The 20,815-nt window shown below is 37.9% G+C and overlaps 2 protein-coding genes across 2 annotated transcripts; one reads left to right on the top strand and one right to left on the bottom strand.

The window, feature by feature from the left end:
* Positions 1 to 17: 17 nt before the first annotated feature.
* On the top strand, positions 18 to 4,223 carry LOC128780960 (olfactory receptor 5B2-like). Its single transcript, XM_053924736.2, has 2 exons — positions 18 to 538; positions 2,764 to 4,223. Exon 2 carries the CDS (start codon positions 2,791 to 2,793, stop codon positions 3,739 to 3,741), a length of 951 nt encoding a protein of 316 aa, XP_053780711.1. The 5' UTR covers positions 18 to 538; positions 2,764 to 2,790; the 3' UTR covers positions 3,742 to 4,223.
* A 6,242-nt stretch (positions 4,224 to 10,465) lies between these two features.
* Positions 10,466 to 15,065, bottom strand: LOC128781007 (olfactory receptor 5B3). The gene is made up of 2 exons (XM_053925024.1): positions 14,314 to 15,065; positions 10,466 to 11,700 (listed from the first exon to the last, which is right to left on the bottom strand). The coding sequence occupies exons 1-2, from the start codon at positions 14,392 to 14,394 to the stop codon at positions 10,726 to 10,728; spliced, it is 1,056 nt and encodes a 351-aa protein (XP_053780999.1). The 5' UTR covers positions 14,395 to 15,065; the 3' UTR covers positions 10,466 to 10,725.
* Positions 15,066 to 20,815: the final 5,750 nt, after the last annotated feature.

Genomic DNA, 20,815 nt, shown 5'->3' with positions numbered 1-20,815 from the left:
GCACCATGGCCATTCTTTACTTATCTGAGCGTAAATCGTTATTAGTGCATGCAGGCCTCTCCTCTACCCCTGATTTGAGAATTTGCTATAAGCCTGCAATGGTAGCCAGGGAAACACCTCAAGATGAATATTGTATTGATTGATTTTTAAAATGATAGCCCCCCTTTGTTTTAAAGAGCTTTCTTAATTTGCTCTTCACCAACAATTCTGTAAACTATATGAGAGGGGTATTGTTATTCTCTATTTTAGAATTAAGGAGAAGAGAAGAGACTCTTCCAAAGTAAGAATTAATGGTGGATTCAAGGTTTATGCTCAGTTTTCTGACTTCATGTTAGGGTTTTCTTACATCTTTACATGTTTTAGAGATCTTGGAATCTTTTCACCAGTACCTGATAGAGAACATCACCGTGTGTGTGTGTGTGTGTGTATGTGTATATATATAAATTATATATATATTTATATATATAGTTCCATGTTGAGATTTCAGGTTTCAGAAACACTATTCAGGATGGACTGTCCCTTCCATTGCAGGAGGAAGGTAAGCATCTACATTTCATACACATTTTTAGTGATATCTGTAACTTATGCAAAACACATGGGCAGCTGTACCTACTATGAGTTATTTCAGCACATAACCAGATGTTTTGAATGCTTTTTTTCTAAAATGCTGAGTCGAGACAGGGGTTTAAATGTCAAAACTTCAATAAGAAGCGTAGTGATACTTATGGAACATCATTATGTTGCTTTCCTAAAAAAAGATTAACCAAAAAAACAACGCTCTTATTGAGTCTTAATTCACCTATTTACTATCTGTTGTACTTTCACTGGAGTTTTAATAAGAGCACAAGAGAGTGGAAACCCTTCCTTTGAACCACGGAAGTTTTGTAATTGAATCAGCAAGACCCATTGTAATCTTTTCCCCATAATCTCATCCTTGTTACAATATTACAAACGCATGTACAAATGTGTTTGAAAATAATCCCGTGAGCAAACTGTGAGGTGGCTAAGAGTATAGGCTTTTGATTTGATCGCAGATGAATTTAAATCATGAATCTTGATCTTTCTTCACATTAGCTGTGCAATTATAGAGCTTTACATAGCTTCTCAAGTCCTCAGTCGTCTTAGTGGTCAAGAGAGAATTATAATATCACCTAACTTACAACATGATTGTGAGGATTAAATGAAAAGTTATATTTATTTAAACACATGTATGTACACATACCTAAATATAATTATATACATCCACAGTCTTTATTATTGTCTGCAGAACAAAATTATTCTAGAAGAGGTTGTGGCTGTCAGAGGTTTACAAACCTCATGACTTTAGGGGCTGGGCTTGGACAGTGAAGATCTGAAAGTTAGGACAATGGTGGAGAATAATGACTAGTGCATGATGGGTGTCCTTCTGAAGACCTCAAATTCAGATGAAAAAGAATGAGAACACTGTTTTCACTCAAGAACATATTTACATAAAAATCTTAAGCATGAATCTCACAACCAGAGCAAACCTGGAGGCAAAAGGCAGCCAACAAATAGGAACTTTCAACCCTCCATCTCTGCAATTCAACTGTGAGATGAAAGCAATGGAAAGAAATGAAGCAGAGGAGTGGCTCATCGGGAATTGTGCAGAGGATGGACAGACAGAGAAATACTGGAGGACACAAAATATCTCAGTGAACCAAGTGTGGGGGGCGGAAATCAGAGAAAGAGGCTACAGAATTTCAAAACTCATCCACACCTGAATCCCTGAATTGTATCGCCCATCCTTCTCAAACACAGAGGCTTTAATCCCATCCTGACAATACTTATCAGGATGCTACACACCCAGCAGTTTGCACATTGTATTTAATCCATTATTTTATTTAATTCTCACAATAATACTGTAAGATTTGTCTCATTACAACCATCATGTTGTATATGGAGAAAATCAGGTTTGGTACTTAGGTTGGAGCCAAAATCTATTGGGTGGCAAATGGGCTGACATGCACCTCTTCCCAGAGCCCAAGCTCTACACCCAATGCTATGTGTCTTTTCCTCAGAAATACCTCTGCTGGTTGTACACAAACCCTAATCTCCAGTTACCCAGCACACCAACTGGCACATCGCTCTCAGTTATTTAACTGTGTAAGCCCAAACTCTGAGTTTGGACCCATGGAGACAAAGAGTAATTGCAAGTTGTATTCAATTCAATTGATTTATATTAAGACCTGTGGACTACAGGACCTCTCTGCCTATGTACAGTACTTGGCTTTGGCAGTAATAATTTTTAAACTTAGATATGATTCAATCTGTGTCTCTTTAAGTAAAATAGGGTAACAACTAGTTGATCTTAGAGAGTTATTGAGAAAAATAAATGAGTACAGACATGACGTGTCTAGAGCATTCCCTGGCACTGAAGCAACATAGGAGTAGAAGCACTCACTAAGGCTCAGGATCGAAATGACAGATGTATTCATTCCAGACGTGTCATCCTGCTCATGACATTACTTTTCTACACAAATCAGTTTACAAGCTTACAAAGTTTAGAAGATAGGAGATGATTCATAAAAATCCTAGAGCTTCTACAAAAAGTAACTGTATAGGTAATGTATGCATTAAATTTTGTTTTCAAACCCATACTTTTGATCTGAATAATAGTGAAGTAAAAATTATCACCATAATAAAAATGTACATCTGTCTATTACCTTTTTATCTCTCACTTCCAATTTCTATTCAATTTCTGTTTTGTTAATCAGCGTGTTCCTTTGTTGCACATTGCTATAGGGTATCTTGTGATCCCAAACACCATCCATGGAGAACAACACTGAAGTGACCGAGTTCATCCTGCTAGGACTAAGCAGTGCCCCAGAGCTGCAGGTCCCCCTCTTCATGATCTTTACCCTCATCTACCTCATCAGTGTTGTTGGGAATCTGGGGATGGTCATCTTGATTCTCATGGACTCTCGTCTCCACATTCCCATGTACTTTTTCCTCAGTAACCTGTCTTTGGTTGACTTTTGTTACTCTTCAGCTGTCACTCCCAAAGTTATGGCTGGGTTGCTTCTAGGAGACAAGGTCATCTCCTACAATGCATGTGCTGCTCAGATGTTCTTTTTTGCATCCTTGGGCTCTGTGGAAAATTACCTCTTGGCCTCCATGGCCTATGACCGCTATGCAGCAGTGTGCAAACCCCTGCATTACACCACCACCATGACAACAGGTGTATGTGCACGTCTGGTCATAGGTTCCTACGTCTATGGCTTTCTGAATGCCTCTGTCCACATTAGGGACACATTCAGCCTCTCTTTCTGTAAGTCCAATGTGGTCCATCACTTTTTCTGTGATGTTCCAGCAGTCATGGCTCTCTCTTGCTCAGACAGACAGATTAGTGAGCTGATTCTTGTCATTGTGGCAAGCTTCAACATTGTTTTTGCTCTCCTGGTTATCTTGATTTCCTACCTGTTCATATTTGTCACCATCCTGAAGATGCACTCAGCTGAGGGATATCAGAAGGCTCTGTCCACCTGTGCTTCTCACCTCACTGCAGTCTCCATCTTCTATGGAACTATCATCTTCATGTACTTACAGCCCAGCTCCAGCCATTCCATGGACACAGACAAAATTGCGTCCGTGTTCTATACGATGGTCATTCCCATGCTGAACCCCCTGGTCTACAGCCTGAGAAACAAGGAGGTCAAAAATGCCTTTAAGAAAGTTGCTGAGAAGGCAACCTCACCTTGGCTTCACCTTGTAAATGTGTAAGATACACAGTAACACAGTTTCATTACTGTCAGGTGTTCACCATGCAATGATTCTCATTGTAAGGCCCATAATGCCCCTAAATTATTGAGATAATACCATTTTTTCTTCAAAAGCTTATCATCCAGAAAAATATGTATCATGTCCAAAATGCAATATCTGAATTAAAATGGCCAAAGCACACCTTAGGAATTTGGCGGGTCTTGCTTGTAATAAATGTTATGACTCATATTGGATTTATTGTCATGTTCATATTTTCTCTACCATGGACAACATGGTGCAGACAGACCCATGCAGAGAAGCACATGCCAGAATCCCACATGTGCACAAACATGCAAAAGCAGAATATGTATTCAAGCAGTGGGATGGGACAGGGCGAGTTTTGAATTTGAAAGTTAAAATGCTTTATGGATCAGAATATACATTTATGTCCAACATTATTTATTTCTGTGGTTGAAAACTATTGGAGGAATTTAAAATGAAGAAAAACGTGACATGGATATTTAAATAAAATGAATGCTTGTTGGCACATTTTATTCAAAGCTATTATGTGTAATATTAGGAAAAATTAATATTTCTGTCTTCAGTAAATCTACTGGTAGAAACAGTTTGCTCACAGGATTAATTTCGAAAGCAGAAAGGCCAGAGTACAAAAAACATGACTGAACCATAATAAGGCAATTTTTCAATTTTTATGCATATGGCTACCTTATCTTACATTTTGTAAACATGTAATAATAATTCCAGATATGTCATCTTGCTCAAGACATTACTTTTTTACACAAATCAATTTACAAGTTTACAAACTTTAGAATTCTATACTGGATAATGAACTACTATACAAAATGCTTTTGAACTACTACTGAAATGCTTTACACAAGCATTTAGTAATAATAAAATACTGATGCATAATAATGCTCTCCATTTTTCTCATTGCAAATATTGTGAAAAGGCTAATGCCACTCATTCATGGATGCTTCAGTATTAGATGAGCTCTGCCATGTCCAACCCCTCTCCTACTCAGTCACTCCACTTCATTCACACTGAGTTCTTTGCTTTTCTTGGACAAGTGCAAGCATTCTCCTGCCCCAGGATCTTTGTACTTGCTGCTACCCATGCTCAGAAATCTCCCTCGCTTTCTGCAGAACTTTGCTTAAATGCTACCACACCATACTGAATCCACCCCACAATGGGCATTGTTCCTTCCTTGCACTCCTTGCTTTAGTCTTCATAACTCTAATCAGTACTCAACTATTAAACTATTATCATTATTAATTTATCTCCCTAGTGGTAGCATACACTACACAAGAGGAGTCACTTGGTCATCTTAACTAACAATTTCATTTCAGTACATAACGTATGGCCTGGTTTATGCTAATTTCAGAATACATATTTGTTAAATGAATGAATGGATGAATTGAAATTTGAGTCAGCAGTTAACATATTATAACCACCTATAGTTACAGTAGTTCACTATCCATTACAGAATTCTTTAAAAAAGAATTTTAGAGCATTTTATGAGACATGTTAGGGTGTTTTTTTCCTATATTCTTCCTCACTATTTGTATTTCCCACTTTTAGACAAATTCCTTTTTGGAAACCACACATTCAAATGGGTTACATCAAACTGTCATAATTCTTTTTCACTAGTATTCCTCATTACAGGGAAAACAACCCATAAAATACATTTTATTTAATAAATCATTTTAAAAAAACCAAAATGAAACTATGACACTGGTTAATAAAATTCTACAGGTTTCGGGCACACAATTCAATTTTTAAAAATGAGACTATGGTAAGTTTCCCACCTGGTTCACTTTGCAAAATACCTTCATGAATAGTGATTATTCATGTAATGCCAATGATTCTAAACAGACAAGTCCTGTGTATCTCTCACCCAGTTTCCTCTTTGGCTAATATCTCACTTTATCATATGACATTTGTCAAAACCAAGAAACCAACACTGACACATTACTATTCTGTAAAACTTCAAGAACTTATTCAGATTATTATTTTCCAATTCAGGTCATTTTGCTCCTCCACAATCCAATCCAGGATGCAAGACTGTACATATTTGTCATGTCTCCTTAGTCTTCTCTAATCTGTGATGGTTTCTTAGTCTTTCCGTGGTTTTCATTACCTTCAAAGGTATTTTGAAGAAGGCTGTTCAATTTGTATTTGTCTGATTTTCTTTGTCATCATTATGCAGAGGTTCTAGGTTTTGAGAAAGAATAATAAGTGACCTTCTCATCATGTCCTATCAGGGGATACAAGTCACCAACATGACTGGTCACTGGGAATTTTACTTTGATTGGTTAAATAAGATGATCACTTAAACTTTTCCCAGGTTCTTCAATGTAATGCTACCTTTTTTCCCTACACACTCTGCACTTTAGAAGCAAGTCGCCAAAATCCAGTGCACTCTCAAGGTGGAAGAGACTACGTACCACCTCCCATGGCAGATGTATGTAGGTTATTCAAAATTTCACCATTAGGATGGACTCAGAGAACAGTGTGGTGACTGCAGGGTTGGGGAGAGGGTTGGTGGAGGTAGAAGAGGGTAGAAGGGGAATAAGTGATCATGAAAAATACAATAAAAAATAAACTATCAAAATATTTTGCTGTTAGGGAAATGTAAACCAAAACCACAATGAGATACCACCTCAACCTTTTGGAATAGCTGTTATTGACAAGACAAGTAATAACAAGTGTTGCAGAAGTTATGAGGAAGAGGGAACCCTCATTCACTGCTGGTAGGGACAGAAAGTGGTACAGCCACTATGGAGAACAGTATGGAGGGTCCTCAAATATTTAAGAATAGAGTTACCGCAGGACCCAGCAAACCCTTTTCTGAGTATTTACCCCCCCAAATTGAAAACATTTTTTTGCAAAGATATGGGCACCTGTATGCTCATCGCAGTACTATTATGGTGACCAAGACATACAAACAACCGACAGCCCTTCCATAGGTGAGTGGGTAGGGAAGATGTGGTACGTGTACACCATGGAATACAGCTCACCCACAGAAAAGACGAAATAGTGCCTTTTCCAGCATTGTGGATGGTCCTTGAGAGTACCGTGCTAAGTGAGATAAATCAGTCAGAAAAAGCTAGGAACTGTGGGATTTCACTCATATATGGGACATAAAACCGAAACTCTGACACCACCAGCAGTATTATGGTTACCAGAGGGAAGGGGTATGGGGAGTAGTAAAAGGGAGGGGGATCCAAATCTGTGGTGATGGAAGATGATTTGACTTTGGGTGGTGGGCACACAATACAATATACAGATTATGTACCATAGAAATGTACCCTTGAAACCTATATGATATATTATCCAATGTCACCCCAGTACGTTTCATACAAAATAAAAATAAAAACTAAAATCTCTCTGTAAGGAAAAATTGTTTGTTTATATCAGGAGAACCCAAACCAAGACTGTGAAATAAAGTGTCAAGAATCTTAACCATAGATGTCTGCGTGGAGCACAGTAACAGGCACAGAGGAATCACAGGTCAAGGGGTCAAGGTCACAACATTTTTCAGCACTTTGCTCCTTTTTATGGATTAGTTCCTTTCTATTGTATGTATATACCATCTTTGATTCAACAGTTTACAAATAATGGGGTATTTTAACTTTTTGGTAATTTCCAATAATGCCGCTATGAATATTCATACACAACTTTTTGGATAAACATATGTTTTCAATTCTTTTGGGCATATACCTAGAAGTGAAATTGCTGGGTCACATGATGATTCTGTGTTTAACTTTTTGAGAGCAGCCAAACAGTTTTCTATTGCGACGGCACCAGTTTTAATTCTTACCTACCATATTCAAGATGGGCTATTTATCTTTTTAATATCAATTCATAGATGTTCTTTATAGATTCTGGATACTAGTGTCTTACCAGATATGTGAACAATGAACGTTTTTTTTATTCTGTGGGTGGTCTTTTCACATTCTTAATAATGTTTTTTGATGGATAAGATTTTATATTTTGGTAAAATCCTTTTTTTTTCAATTTAATACATATTTATTGCTTTTTATTGTTGTTCAGCTACAGTTGTCTCCATTTTCTCCCCCCCCCCCACCCCAGCCATCCTCACTTCCCACCCTTGATTCTAAGCCCCTACTATTTCTTTATTCTTTCTTTGATTGCTTTTAGTGTCATATCTAAAAATTTCGAGTTTTTCTATGAATCAACATTTGACTAAATTCTGAGAATACACATCTAAATGAGATGACATCACTCATCTCAAAGTACTATATTCAGTAGTAGAGTAACTATAAATACAAACCAATATAATTAATAAGTTTTCAAAAGTCATATAGAAAAAAAGTGACAACATAGAGGCACAAATAAAAGGCAGGTAGAGAATGAAATGGAAAGTAAAGGAAACTAAAGTTTTGAACATCTATTCTGTTTAAGGCACTGTGCTATGTTTTGGTTTAATAAGTGCATAATTTTGTGAGATAAGTATTATTCTCCCCAGTTGAAAGCTCAGAACATTTAGTTAATTAACTTGCCCTGTAAAAGGTTGATTGGAATGGAATTCAAGTCGATATGTTTTTTGTGTGCAAAACCTATACTAATTTTATTTGTGCTAGCCATTTCACTTATGATTTCGAGATAGGGTGAGGATTCCCAAATAAACAATTCTGATGTTAAACTGTGTGAGAATGGTCTGTCAGTTTTCCTCAATATATAGCCTCTCACTACTGACTTACTCCTAACAGCACATAGACTGACTTATGGGCAACTTTCTATATTAGTTACTGTAAATAATACTAGATGTCATGCAAGCAAACTCTAATATTTCACTGCCAAGGTCATACAGGTTGTTCAATTAGTTGTTTTATGGGTGATAATACAGTCATTCAGTAATGTAAATTTTTTCTATTTAGTGATTTTGGCCATTCTTGTGGTTTAAATCCTCTGTGTCCAGCTGATGACAAAGAATGAGAGTGACAGGCACTGCAATTTCTTCCCATATGCCACTTGTGCCCCTCCAGCTGTTGCCCTGGTGCTGAATCCCAGAGGGAGTGAACGTCTTAAGTCTGTTGCATGCTCTTTAAGAGGAGTCTCCTAAGAATCCTGCAGTTTCTTCCACTGCCCTAACTCCCACTGGTTTTTACAGCCAGAACTGATGGGGACTCATGTTCCTAGCTCTGGAACCCTGGGCTTGGTGTCTGGTTGGTGGCTGGGATTTCCTACTCCCAAGGTATCCCTCCCAATTTATACGCACTCCATGTGGATTTGGGATTAAAGCCATTCTGCATCTCTGCAGGTGTCTGCGCGTCTCCACGTCTCTACCCCTCTTACCCATCTGGGTGAATGTGGCTTCTATAAATCCTTGGTTTGGTGGACTTCCATACAGCTTGATTTTTCTGACTATTTTTGGTGGTATTTCGTTTCTATTCTAGTTGTAATTTTTTCTATATTATTTCACGGAGGTGAGAGGTATTTGTTTACTTGTGCCTCCATCTTGGCCAGAGTTCTCAAGACATTTCTTTATGAGACATAATTTTCTTCCTCTGGACATAATTCAATTTTCCACTGTTTTCCTTGGGGCTTTATTCCAACCACTTGAATGCTTTTTTCTTATTCATTATTCTTCATATCACTTCTGAATCATACCCAACACAAAACTGTCCCACACAAAATTAACAAAGCTCATACACTTGCAACAAAGGAAACCAACCATGTTCAGTACCTTTCATTTCAGTGGAGTTCAAGTTGTTCAAAAGAGATTAAGTTTACTGAGTACCATGAACAAACACTAAGTCATTGTATGATTAGCAAATGTTTTATTAAGATTTTGTTTGGAAGTGGGGGAGATGTTTTAACTGGTCTTTAGTTTCCTTTGTTGGTTGCTGGGTGACCACAAGTGCGCAGGCAGAGTTTGATGAATTTCAAAAGAGGAAGAATGGTTGAATGTTAGGATGGAAAGTTTACTGAGGCTACTAAATTTCTGTAAAAAGTTGGGGTCTTTTTATTGGTCAGCATTCTCCCCTTGAAGTGTGTAGAGTTTCGGGAGCTTACTTCTACCCATACAGTTTGGAATTTCTGGAATTGTTCAATGCACATTAAAATTGTTTTTAGATCAAACCTCAAAGCTTGATTTCTAGTAAAAGAACCAGATTAAACTGATGCTCAAAGGACATTCCATTCAGGGTGAGGGAAATAGGTGAACAGGTGAATAAATGAATTCAAAAGTTTAGCGTTGAATGATGACTATGGATGGGAGTGACTACTTTATAAAGTAGTCCATGGCAGTCCTCTACGACCGCCCAGAGTAGGTAACATGTAAGCAGAAATTGGAAATGAGTGTGGGAATAGTCTATGTGGAAGAAACATAAAATACAAAGAAGCTGAGACAAGGGCAAGGACCGGGGAAGGGAGAGCAATGGGGGGAAAATGAGACAACTACAATAGAACAACAATTAAAAAAAAAAACAGAAACCAGTGTGAGTGAGGTGGAATGAATGGTAGGAAAGTGATGATATATGATCTAGCTTAACAAAAGTATAAATGAGTGAGTGGCATTAACCACTTCAAAAATAATTGTTATTAACTTCAGTGCAATTTTTAACACAAAATGTGAGGAATTGGTACTCAAAGACTAAGGTAAAAATGACTTAACCATATCTCTTTTATTCTAACATGGCTATTCACCTTTGGAAACTTTCACATGCATATGCTTTTACTCCACAAATCACTCAGTAATGAGTGAAACATTAATTTATTAAGCTGTTATAATTATTTAGCTCTGGATAAAATGTGCCAACAAAAACATATGCTTCATTAATTAAACTTCATTTAAAACAATTGTTATATTTTCCTTCATTTTAGATTATTGGAACTATTCCTCAACAAAAGAAATAAATAACATTAGACAAAACTGTGTTGTAATATCTCAATGTTCACTAAGAGTTGAGGTATTTCATGGAGCAGATCTAAGAGGAATGAAAGAATTTTTTGCATATTCTATGCATTACAACAAAACAGAGACAATTTTGCCTTCTCAACAACCTTCTTGAATGCACTCTTAACCTCTTTGTTCCTCAGGCTGTAGACCAGGGGGTTCAGCATGGGGATGACCATGGTATAGAACACAGATGCGATTTTGTCTGTGTCCATGGAATGACTGGAGCTTGGCTGTAAGTACATAATAATGATAGTCCCATAAAACATGGAAACTGTAACAAGGTGAGAAGTACAGGTAGATAAAGCCTTCTGGTTTCCCTGTCTTGAGTGCATCTTGGAAATGGTAATAAATATGAACAGGTAGGAAATCAAGATAACAAAAAGTGCAAGAAAGATATTAAAGCTTGAAATAAAAATAAGAATCAGTTCACTGATATGCTTATCAGAACAAGTCAGAGCCATGACAGCGGGAACATCACAGAAAAAGTGATGGACCACATTGGACTCACAGAAAGAGAGGCTGAAGCTGACCCCAATGTGGATGGAGGCATTCAGGAACCCACAGACATAGGAGCCTATGACCAGATGCGCACACACACCTGTTGTCATGGTGGTGGTGTAATGCAGGGGTTTGCACACTGCTGCACAGCGGTCATAGGCCATGGAGGCCAAGAGGTAATTTTCCACAGTGGCAAAGGCTACAAAAACGAACATCTGAGCAGCACATGCATTGTAGGAGATGACCTTATTGCCTATGAGTAACCCAGCCATGACTTTGGGAGTGACAGCCGAGGAGTAACACAAGTCCGCCAGAGACAGGTTACTGAGGAAAAAGTACATGGGAGTGTGGAGACGTGAGTCTAGCAGTGTCAACACAATCATCCCCAGGTTCCCAATCAGAGAGATGTGGTAAATGAGGGTGAACATGACAAAGAGAGGGACCTGTGGTTCTGGGGAATTGGTTAGTCCTAACAGGATGAATTCAGTCACTTCTGTATTGTTCTCCATGGATGTGATTTGAGAATCACAAGGTATCTGTAGGAAAAAGAAGAGAACAGAGGGATGAACAAAGAAGAGTTGCATAGAAATAATGCATAGGATTATTGTATTATAGCAATAATATGTGTCTCAATATCCTCCCTTTCTAGAACATGAGAAGGCCAATTCAATCTAGTGGATAACTTATCTATACAGGAATAGGCTTTTGTACAGGAAGATTCTTCACATATCATTTTCCTAACTTCTTAATTTTATATATGAGTAAACACAGTCAAAAGAAAAAGTAAGGAATTATTCAAGGTCACATCCCTGAAAAGGATTTATTGCCCAAACTAGAGTCTTTGAGTGTACTAATAGCTTACACTTCTATAGTCCTCATTTGTATTCATTTGATACTCTCATTATCCCAATTAAATTAATTAGTTTTTATGCCCATTTATATATGAGGTAACTTGGCAACCAAAATATTGAGTAATTTATTCATGTATACATGATTATTAACAGACAGAGCATACTTTAGACCCAATCAGAACGGTTCCCAAACTAAAGCCATTGGTAAATTTGAATTGATTTAAAGTTTATTTAATTTATATTTATAATCATTGAATCCATTCACTAAGTTTGGTGTTTTGGTTGGCACAGTAGACTAATTCACGAATGTATGCATATAATGATGCAGTGAGATAAATGCAGTATGAGAGATAAGTAGAACCAAAAAAACAACTCTAAAGAGAAGGTATAGAACTGGGTATAAAATATTGGGCTCTGGGGTGATGTGCATATACTTTCACCTGTAAGCCCTACCATTTATCTTGGAGACATTGGTCTCAAATGAAGTTTCTAGAGCCTCATTTTATGCATCAGTAAAATGACAGTGATATCAGAACCTGTGTCAAAATTATTGTGAGAATTAAATGAAATAATCATGGCATACAGTTCACACAATGGGAGTGTTCAATGCATTCCTTATCTGTGCCATCTTTAGAATGGAAAAATGGTGTCTGTTGGTTTAGGAAAGATTAAGTAGCAACATGAGTTTTGAAGTCTGATGGATTTAGTTCTTGATTTGCATTTTTTTACACACTAGAGCCACTCAGTTTTTTTTTTGTTGCTTCCAGTATGTGTCACTCCATCCTACCTCTCCCATATCAGTGACTTTGTCAAGCACTTGTTGTGAGAACACAGGGAACTTGAAGACCATTTTTTGCTTCATTTTTTCCATTTGATCCACAGTTTAGGTTGTGTTGAAAGACTCTTATTGTATCTCAGACTCACTTTTACTGTTGTTACTGTCAACACTTAATGGGATCACAAAGACTGACACTTGAGAATTTTTGTCTGCGGGGTCGGCACTAGTCCTGAAGATTATTCATGAGTAAGCACATGTTTTAAATCTTTATAAATATAATTGAAATCTTTGGAAGGATGTCCATTTTCTGATAAACAACTGTTTTCTACCATCTTCCTCTTGGCCCCTCCACACATTATTTTACTTGTCTGAAATTTGCAGTATTGGTGTTTTTAAGCATATCACTCAAATAATAGTATAAACTGTAGGTTTTTGTTTAGCATTTGCCAGATTTTATTATGACTGGTATGTTGTTATCAGACCCACATGGATAATCTAGTATAAAATCTTCAATTTAACTACATTCATGCAGTACCTTTTACCACTTAGAGAACATAATCACAAGTCCAGGGATTAGAATGTGAGCACATTAAAGCACAATTATTCAGACTGCCACAATGGAAATAAAAAGAATACATAATAAGTAAATTATCTATAGAGTTAGAGATTGTGGAAGCTGAGGCATCTGCACAGATCACAAGGTCAACTTCCTAATTGTGTATATTAATCAACAGAAGAGCAGAAAGAAGTATTAACTTGTCCAAGGACACATAACTGGAGTCAATCTATTCCCAAATCAGATACCCAGGTGTTAGTAGCAGCATCACAGTGCTCAGGTACTAGTTTATGTCCTGGATTGATAGGCAGAAATCAGACAGGACAGACAGATTTCATACAGATAGAGAGACAGAAAAACAGGATGGATGGATGAATGAATGATAGATGAAGAGACAGGTAATAGATTAGACAGATAGAAAAGTAGAAAGAAAGAAGGAGTGTACATATCCACATACATTTGCATAAAGCTTATTTACAGTTAAGAAAATGGAGGATTTGAGAGATTATGTGCCTTACTGAAATTCCACCTACTGGACCTTATTCAAGATTCAAACCCTTCTCCAACGGATTCCATGACTTGTGCCTCTTACCACCCCACTTTTAGAGTTTCTAAAGTGCAAGTAATGAAAAGGGCCTATTATGGGGAAATTATAGTGAAAATGGAGTAGACTATGTGGGATATAAAACCAAAAACAACAAATGAATAGAAAATGTAAACAGAAATTCATAGACACAGATAAGAGTATGATGGTAAACAGAGAAGAAGTGGGGTGGGGGAGGTAGTGAAGGGAAAAGAGGGTCCATTGTATCATGATGGAAGATTGAACTTTGGGTGGTGAACACACAATGCAATATACAGATGAGGTATCGTATAATTGTACACTTGAAACCCATATCATTTTATTAACCAGTTTAAGCCCAATGCATTTAATTTAAAAATGTATAAAAAATAAAATTATTACCTTCAATAAACATGCAAAAAAGAAGATCTTGGTATTTTCAAGATGACCCTTCTGGAGTTTAAAGGCAAGTTGTTTCATCATACAAATTACCTGTCCTTCACTGACAGGCCCATATATGGTGACCTGGATGCATTGACACTCTACTCAATCAGAGTATTACCTATCCTAGGTTTCTGCTCTCCTCTGAAGGAAAGCAACATGACATTTCATAAACGTTATTGTATATCTAACAAATAAAATATATGCACATTTGAATGCTACATATTGAATACAGAAGCTTACTATGTTCCTTGAGAGAAGAAAAGGCAATCTTGAATGTGAGTTTGAAAGTAGAAATTCATCCCTGGAAGAATGTACAAATAACTTTGGAGAAACTGTCTCTCACATACCAATCCAAAGTTTCCAACCTCCCTGAAGCATGAAGAGATGGTGAAAAGATCATGAACATGGAGCTAGGAAGCCTTGTTTTAAGCCTTTCATCTACCATGGATTTTTTCTGCGTACTTGGACAGGTTATTTACCTTCTGCTGAGCTAAGTCTTTTTATTTGTAATAGAGACATAATAAAATACTCTCTCCCATATAATTTCCAGTATTGTATCTATGAATAGCAAATGAAGATGGGTCTATAAAAGATCTTAGTAATGGGTTATTCTTTCAGAATGAATAAATATAATTTTTATCATAAGCCATTTTCATTTACTGTCTTTTAAGAAGTAATGCAAATAGTTGGAAGACAGGCCAGTCAGTGGACTAAAAAAAGATTAAACTTCATTTGAATACATGGTCACCAGTCTGGCTTTGCTCAGAATCCAGTCTCTCTTAAATAATCTCATGTGGAGTCATATTGAGATTTCAGAGGGGAACCAGCAGAAAATTGTGCAGTTTTGCTGCTCCTGGGGGAACAAGTCCCCTGTGAGAGCCATCAGTTCTTACTTAAGGAAGAGGCAATCAAACTGCACACAGGGACATACTTGGGTATGTTGAGTTCGGTATGCTGAAGAGCACAAAGATGTATTTTCAGCCATTCATGTCTTTCCCCTCACCCACCCCATTTTTACTAAGGTGATCAACAGGGGACCCAAAAACCTGGAATTTATTTATTTAAAAAATTGTGTATTTATCTTACATGTTCAAACTTCAGCGACCTTCAAAGTACTCACCATTTAATGCAATACACATTTTTGTATTATATTGAGACATTTTTTCCACTGCTCAAAACAGTTTTTGAACTCATTAATTTGGATGCCTTTTAGTGCGTCTGCCATTTTTTGTTTCACCTCTTCCAAAACATTTCCCTTTGCAAACTTTTCTCATCCAGGGAAACAAAAAAGTGTTGATTGGGGTGAGATTGGGTGAATAGGGATGGCGGGGCCCTGGGGGTGATGCTGTTTTGCGTCAAAAACTGCTGAATACTCACAGTGGTGGGGGCAGGTGTGCTCTAAGTCACTCATCATAAGATGGGCAAATGCATTGAAAGAGTCAAAAAATTTCACTGAAGCTGAACATAGTCTCTCACAACAGTGCCAGCTGGTACACTGATACAGATAGGTTCCTGGAACTCTCACCTGGTGGAGAAAACCTGTATGACAAGGTGCCTCCCCTCCAGAAGATAATTCTGGTGTTTTGGCGACCCCCTCTTAACATAGATGAATGGCATATCTAATTTATTTAACTTATGATAATTATTAATATATGAAAAATATTACTAAAATTTATTTTGTTTTCATAGACAAAACATTTCCTTTTTTCTCTTTATGCTTTTAGTTGGTCTAGCCAAATACTAGATGACTAGAACTGTTTGGAGATTTATAAATAATATCTTTATTTTCCTTTCTGCATTTGCAGTGAATACACAGATATGACATAGGAGTTAGAAGGGTGGAGATTAAATTAGCTTTAATACTGACAAGTTAACTAAAAAGTTTGACTCAGATATTAGACAGATGGGCTTTTTTCTCTCATGAATTACTGCCCTGTAACATAGGCTGTTGGTGCCCTATTTAAAAACCTGTGTCAATCATTGTCTCTGGGTAGGCAAATATTTATGAAAAAAAGAGTTGCAGCTCTTGGAATGAGCATTTATTTTTTTGTGAGAATATTTTTAATCAATGGACAGACCATGCACTTTCTCAGGTGGCAGTCGTCAGTAAATGACAGATAGCAGTAGAGTAATATATACACCAGATTCCTCAACTGTCAGCTAGTAGAAGTCTCAGGTATGTTTATACAGTGCTCGCGTGATTCTTGGTATAATTAAGCTAAGTTGTCTACTTATATAACATTCTCACTAATGAAACCCTGAACTGACTTCCTTTCATCCCTGACTCACTTTTTTACTACTCTATTAGTCCTTTCTGCTATTAATTCCCAAATACACTACTTGAAATGAAATCCATGACTCAGGGTCTGCTATTGGCAAACCTAAAGTTATACAGGTCTCTCCTTAGACAGGCAGATGCTCTCTCATCATACATACTATATAAAGACAGCAGATGGAAGATAAGAAAGCGTCCTGCTACAGATAAGCAAGACAAAAAAACCCCCAACAAAATATGCAGTGTATCTTCTCCCAAATTCCCCAATCTGATGAACTCCATCTTTTCCCGATTGCAGAAACACTTTTATTGTACTCCTGAACCTGTGGATAGAATAATAACTTTTAGCTTTTATATGTCTGATAATATTTGATTTTGCCATCACACTCAAATGGTAGTTTATCTGGGTATAAAAATCTGGATTCATGCTTCTTTTCTTTTTTATTCTTTTTATTGTGTTTTTCCATTACCATTTAAACCCCCTTTCATCCCCTCTCCTCTGCAATCAACACACTGTAGCCCATGGCCATGACTCCTTTTTTCTTTCTGCATTATCCCTCCACCCCCTTACCTCCCTGCCCAATAGCTGTCATCCTGCTCTCTATCTATGAGTCTGCCATTATTTTGCTTGTTAGTTCAGTTTGTTCATTAGATTCCACATATAAGTGAAATCATATGGTATTTGTCTTTCTCTCACTGGCTTATTTCACTCAGCATAATGTTCTCTGGGTCTATCCATGCTGTTGCAAAGGGTAAAATTTCCTTCTTTTTTACAGCCAAGTAGCATTCCATTGTGACAATGTTCCATAGTTGTTTTATCCACTCATCTATTGATGGAAACTAGGGCTGCTTCCATGTCTTGGGGACTGTAAATAATGCTGCAATGAAGACAGGGGTGCTTATGTTCTTCTGAATTAGTGTTTTAGGTTCCTTTGGCTATATTCACAGAAGTGGGAATGCTGGGTCAAAGGCATATCCATTTTTATTTTGTGAGGTATCTCTATAGTGCTTTCCACAGTGGTTGCACCAGTCTGCATTCCCTCCAACAGTGCAAAAGGGTTCCCTTTTCTCCACATCCTTGCCAGCACTTGTTTGTAGATTTATTGATGATAGCCATTCTGACTGGTGTTAGGTGATATCTCATTATGGTTTTAATTTTCATTTTGTCATGATTAGTGATGTTGAGTGTTTTATGTCTATTGGCCATCTGTATGTCGTCTTTGGAGAAGTGTCTATTAAGGTCCTTTGTTCCTTTTTTAATTGGATTGTTTGTTTGTTGCTGTAAGTTTTGTAATTCATTTTAAATTTTGGATATATATATTTTTATTTTTTTATATATTTTATTAATGATGCTATTACAGTTTCCAATTCCCCCCCTTTACTCCACTCCATCCTGCACACCCCCTCTCTCCCACATTCCTCCCCTATAGTTCATGTCCATGGGCCGTACATATAAGTTCTTTGGCTTCTGCATTTCGTATACTATTCTTACCCTCCCCCTGTCTATTTTCTACCTATCATTTATGCTACTTATTCTCTGTACCTTTAGCTCCTCTCTCTCCCTCCCACTCCCCTGTTGATAACCCTCCATGTGATCTCCATTTCTGTGGTTCTCTTCCTGTTCTAGTTGTTTGCTTAGTTTGTTTTTGTTTTTGTTTTAGGTGTGGTTGTTAATAATTGTGAGGTTGCTGTCATTTTTACTATTCATATTTTTAATCTTCTTTTTCTTAAATAAATCCCTTTAACATTTCATATAATAATGGCTTGGTGATGATGAACTCCTTTACCTTGACCTTATTTGAGAAGCACTTTATCTTCCCTTCCATTCTAAATGAGAGCTTTGCTGGATACAGTAATCTTGCATGTAGGTCCTTGTCTTTCATGACTTGGAATACTTCTTTCCAGCCCCTTTTTGCCCGTAAGGTCTCTTTTGAGAAATCAGCTGACTGTCTTATGGGAACTCCTTTGTAGGTAACTGTGTCCTTTTCTCTTGCAGCTTCTAAGATTCTGACCTGCTGTTTAATCTTAGGTAATGTAATTATGATGTGACTTGCTTTGTTCCTTCTTGGCTCCAGCTTCTTTGGGATTCTCTGAGCTTCCTGGACTTCCTGGAAGGGTATTTCCTTTGCCAGATTAGGGAAGTTCTCCTTAATTACTTGTTCAAATAAGTTTTCAATTTTTTGTTCTTTCTCTTCTCCTTCTGGCACCCTTATAATTCTAATGTTGGAACGTTTAAAGATGTCCTCTGGGTTCCTAAGCCTCTCCTCATTTTTCTGAATTCTAGTTTCTTCATTCTTTTCTGGTTGGATGTTTCTTCTTCCTCCTGGTCCACACTGTTGATTTGAGTTCCAGTTTCCTTCCCATCACTATTGGTTCCATGTACATTTTCCTTTGTTTCTCCTAGCATAGCCTTCATTTTTTCATCTAATTTGTGACCAAATTCAACCAATTCTGTGAGCACCCTGATTACCAGTGTTTTGAACTGTGCATCTGATAGGTTGGCTATCTCTTCGTTGCTTAGTTGTATTTTTTCTGGAACTTTGACGTGTTCTTTCATTTGGGCCTTTTTTTTTTTTGTCTTGGCATGCCTTTTACATAAAGGGGCGGAGCCCTAGGTGTTCACCAGGGCTGGGTAATGCTGGTCACTGCGCTGTGACACTGCACATGGGGCTGGTGGCCGATAGGGAGCAATTGCACTTGCTCCAGTCTCTGCCGGATTTCAGTCACTCCCTCCACTACCCACAATCAAACTGGGCCCCTCTGGGGCTGATTTCCGAGTGGTTGGGCTTGTGCATGCTCTAGGCCCCTGTGGGTCTCTCCAACGACCTCTCCTGTGAGTCTGGGAGTTTCTCCCAGTGCTGCCTCAACCCCCACAGGTGTTTTCAGTCAGTGGTCTGAGGCTTTATTTCCCCGCAATGGAGACCTGGGCTGTATGGTCTGTTTTGCTCCCCCACCATTCCTCCTGGTTTATCTATGTGCGAATATGGGGCAGTGGGGTCTGCTAGCTGCTGTATTGCCTGCCCCATTCCACAATCTGCCACCTTGCTGGGTCCGCCAGCCACCACCTTGCTGCGAGTCCTCTCTGTCCCTCCTACCGGTCTGGAGAATGTTCCTTCTTTATATCCTTGGTTGTCGGACTTCCATACAGTTTGATTTTCTATCAGTTCTGGTTGTTTTTGTTTTTAAATTGTTGTTGTCCTTCTTCTGGTTGTGCGAGGAGGCACTGCGTGTCTACCTACACCTCCATCTTGGCCAGAAGCTATACATGTTCCTTGACTTGGCCCTTACCCTTTCTTTCCCTGATTACCTTCCTCCCCCTCCCCTCTGGTTACTGTGAGTTTGTTCTTTCTTTCCATGTCTCTGGTTCTATTTTGCTGTTTTGTTTTGTTTGTTGTTTTGTTGATTAGGTTACACTTACAGGTGAGATCATATGGTATTTGTCTTTCACTGACTGGCTTATTTCACTTAGCATAATACTCTCTGGTTCCATCCATTTTGTCATGAATGTTAGGGAACTCCTTCTTTCCTTCTGTTGCATAGCATTCCAATGTGTAATTGTACTGCAGTTTTTACTGATGGGCACTTAGGCTGTTTCCAGCACTTGGTTATTGTAAATAATGCTGCTATAAACATTGAGGTGCATAGATCCTTTTACGTTGGTGTTTCAGGATTCAGAGGGTATAATCCCAGCTGTGGAATCACTGGATCAAAAGGCAAATCCTTTTTAAGTTTTTGAGGATATTCCATACTGTTTTCCACAGTGGCTACACCAGTCTGCATTCCCACCAACAGTGCAGTAGGGTTCCTTTTTCTTCACAACCTTGCCAGCACTTGTTTTTTGTTGATTTGTTTTTATAGCCACTGTGACTGGTGTGAAATGGTATCTCATTGTGGCTTTAATTTGCATCTCTCTAATGGCTAGTGATGTTGAGCATTTTTTCCTGTGACTTTGGGCCCTCTGTATGTTCTCCTTAGAGAAGTGTCTGTTCAGGTCCTTTGCCCATTTTTTAATTGGATTGTTTATCTTCTTGATGTGGAGTCATGTGAGTGCTTTGTATACTTTGGAGATCAAGGCCTTGCCCGGGGTAGCATTGGGAAATACGTTTTCCCATAATGTTAGTTCCCTTTCATTTTGCTGATGTGTTCATTAGCTATGAAGAAGCTTTTTATTTTGATGAAGTCCCA

The sequence above is a fragment of the Desmodus rotundus genome, chromosome 5, assembly GCF_022682495.2.
Source record: "Desmodus rotundus isolate HL8 chromosome 5, HLdesRot8A.1, whole genome shotgun sequence".
NCBI lineage: Eukaryota > Metazoa > Chordata > Mammalia > Chiroptera > Phyllostomidae > Desmodus > Desmodus rotundus.
Note: the sequence above shows the minus strand (reverse complement) of the source record. Positions and strands in the feature narration are given on the sequence as shown.

Bases quoted from the DNA above. Each gene is read 5' to 3' on its own strand.
- LOC128780960 (XM_053924736.2), top strand. From the start codon at position 2,791: ATGGAGAACAACACTGAAGTGACCGAGTTCATCCTGCTAGGACTAAGC.
- LOC128781007 (XM_053925024.1), bottom strand. From the start codon at position 14,394: ATGATGAAACAACTTGCCTTTAAACTCCAGAAGGGTCATCTTGAAAAT. The intron at 11,701-14,313 runs GTAATAATTTTA...TTTTTCCTACAG, and splicing joins TTTTTGCATGTTTATTGAAG to ATACCTTGTGATTCTCAAAT.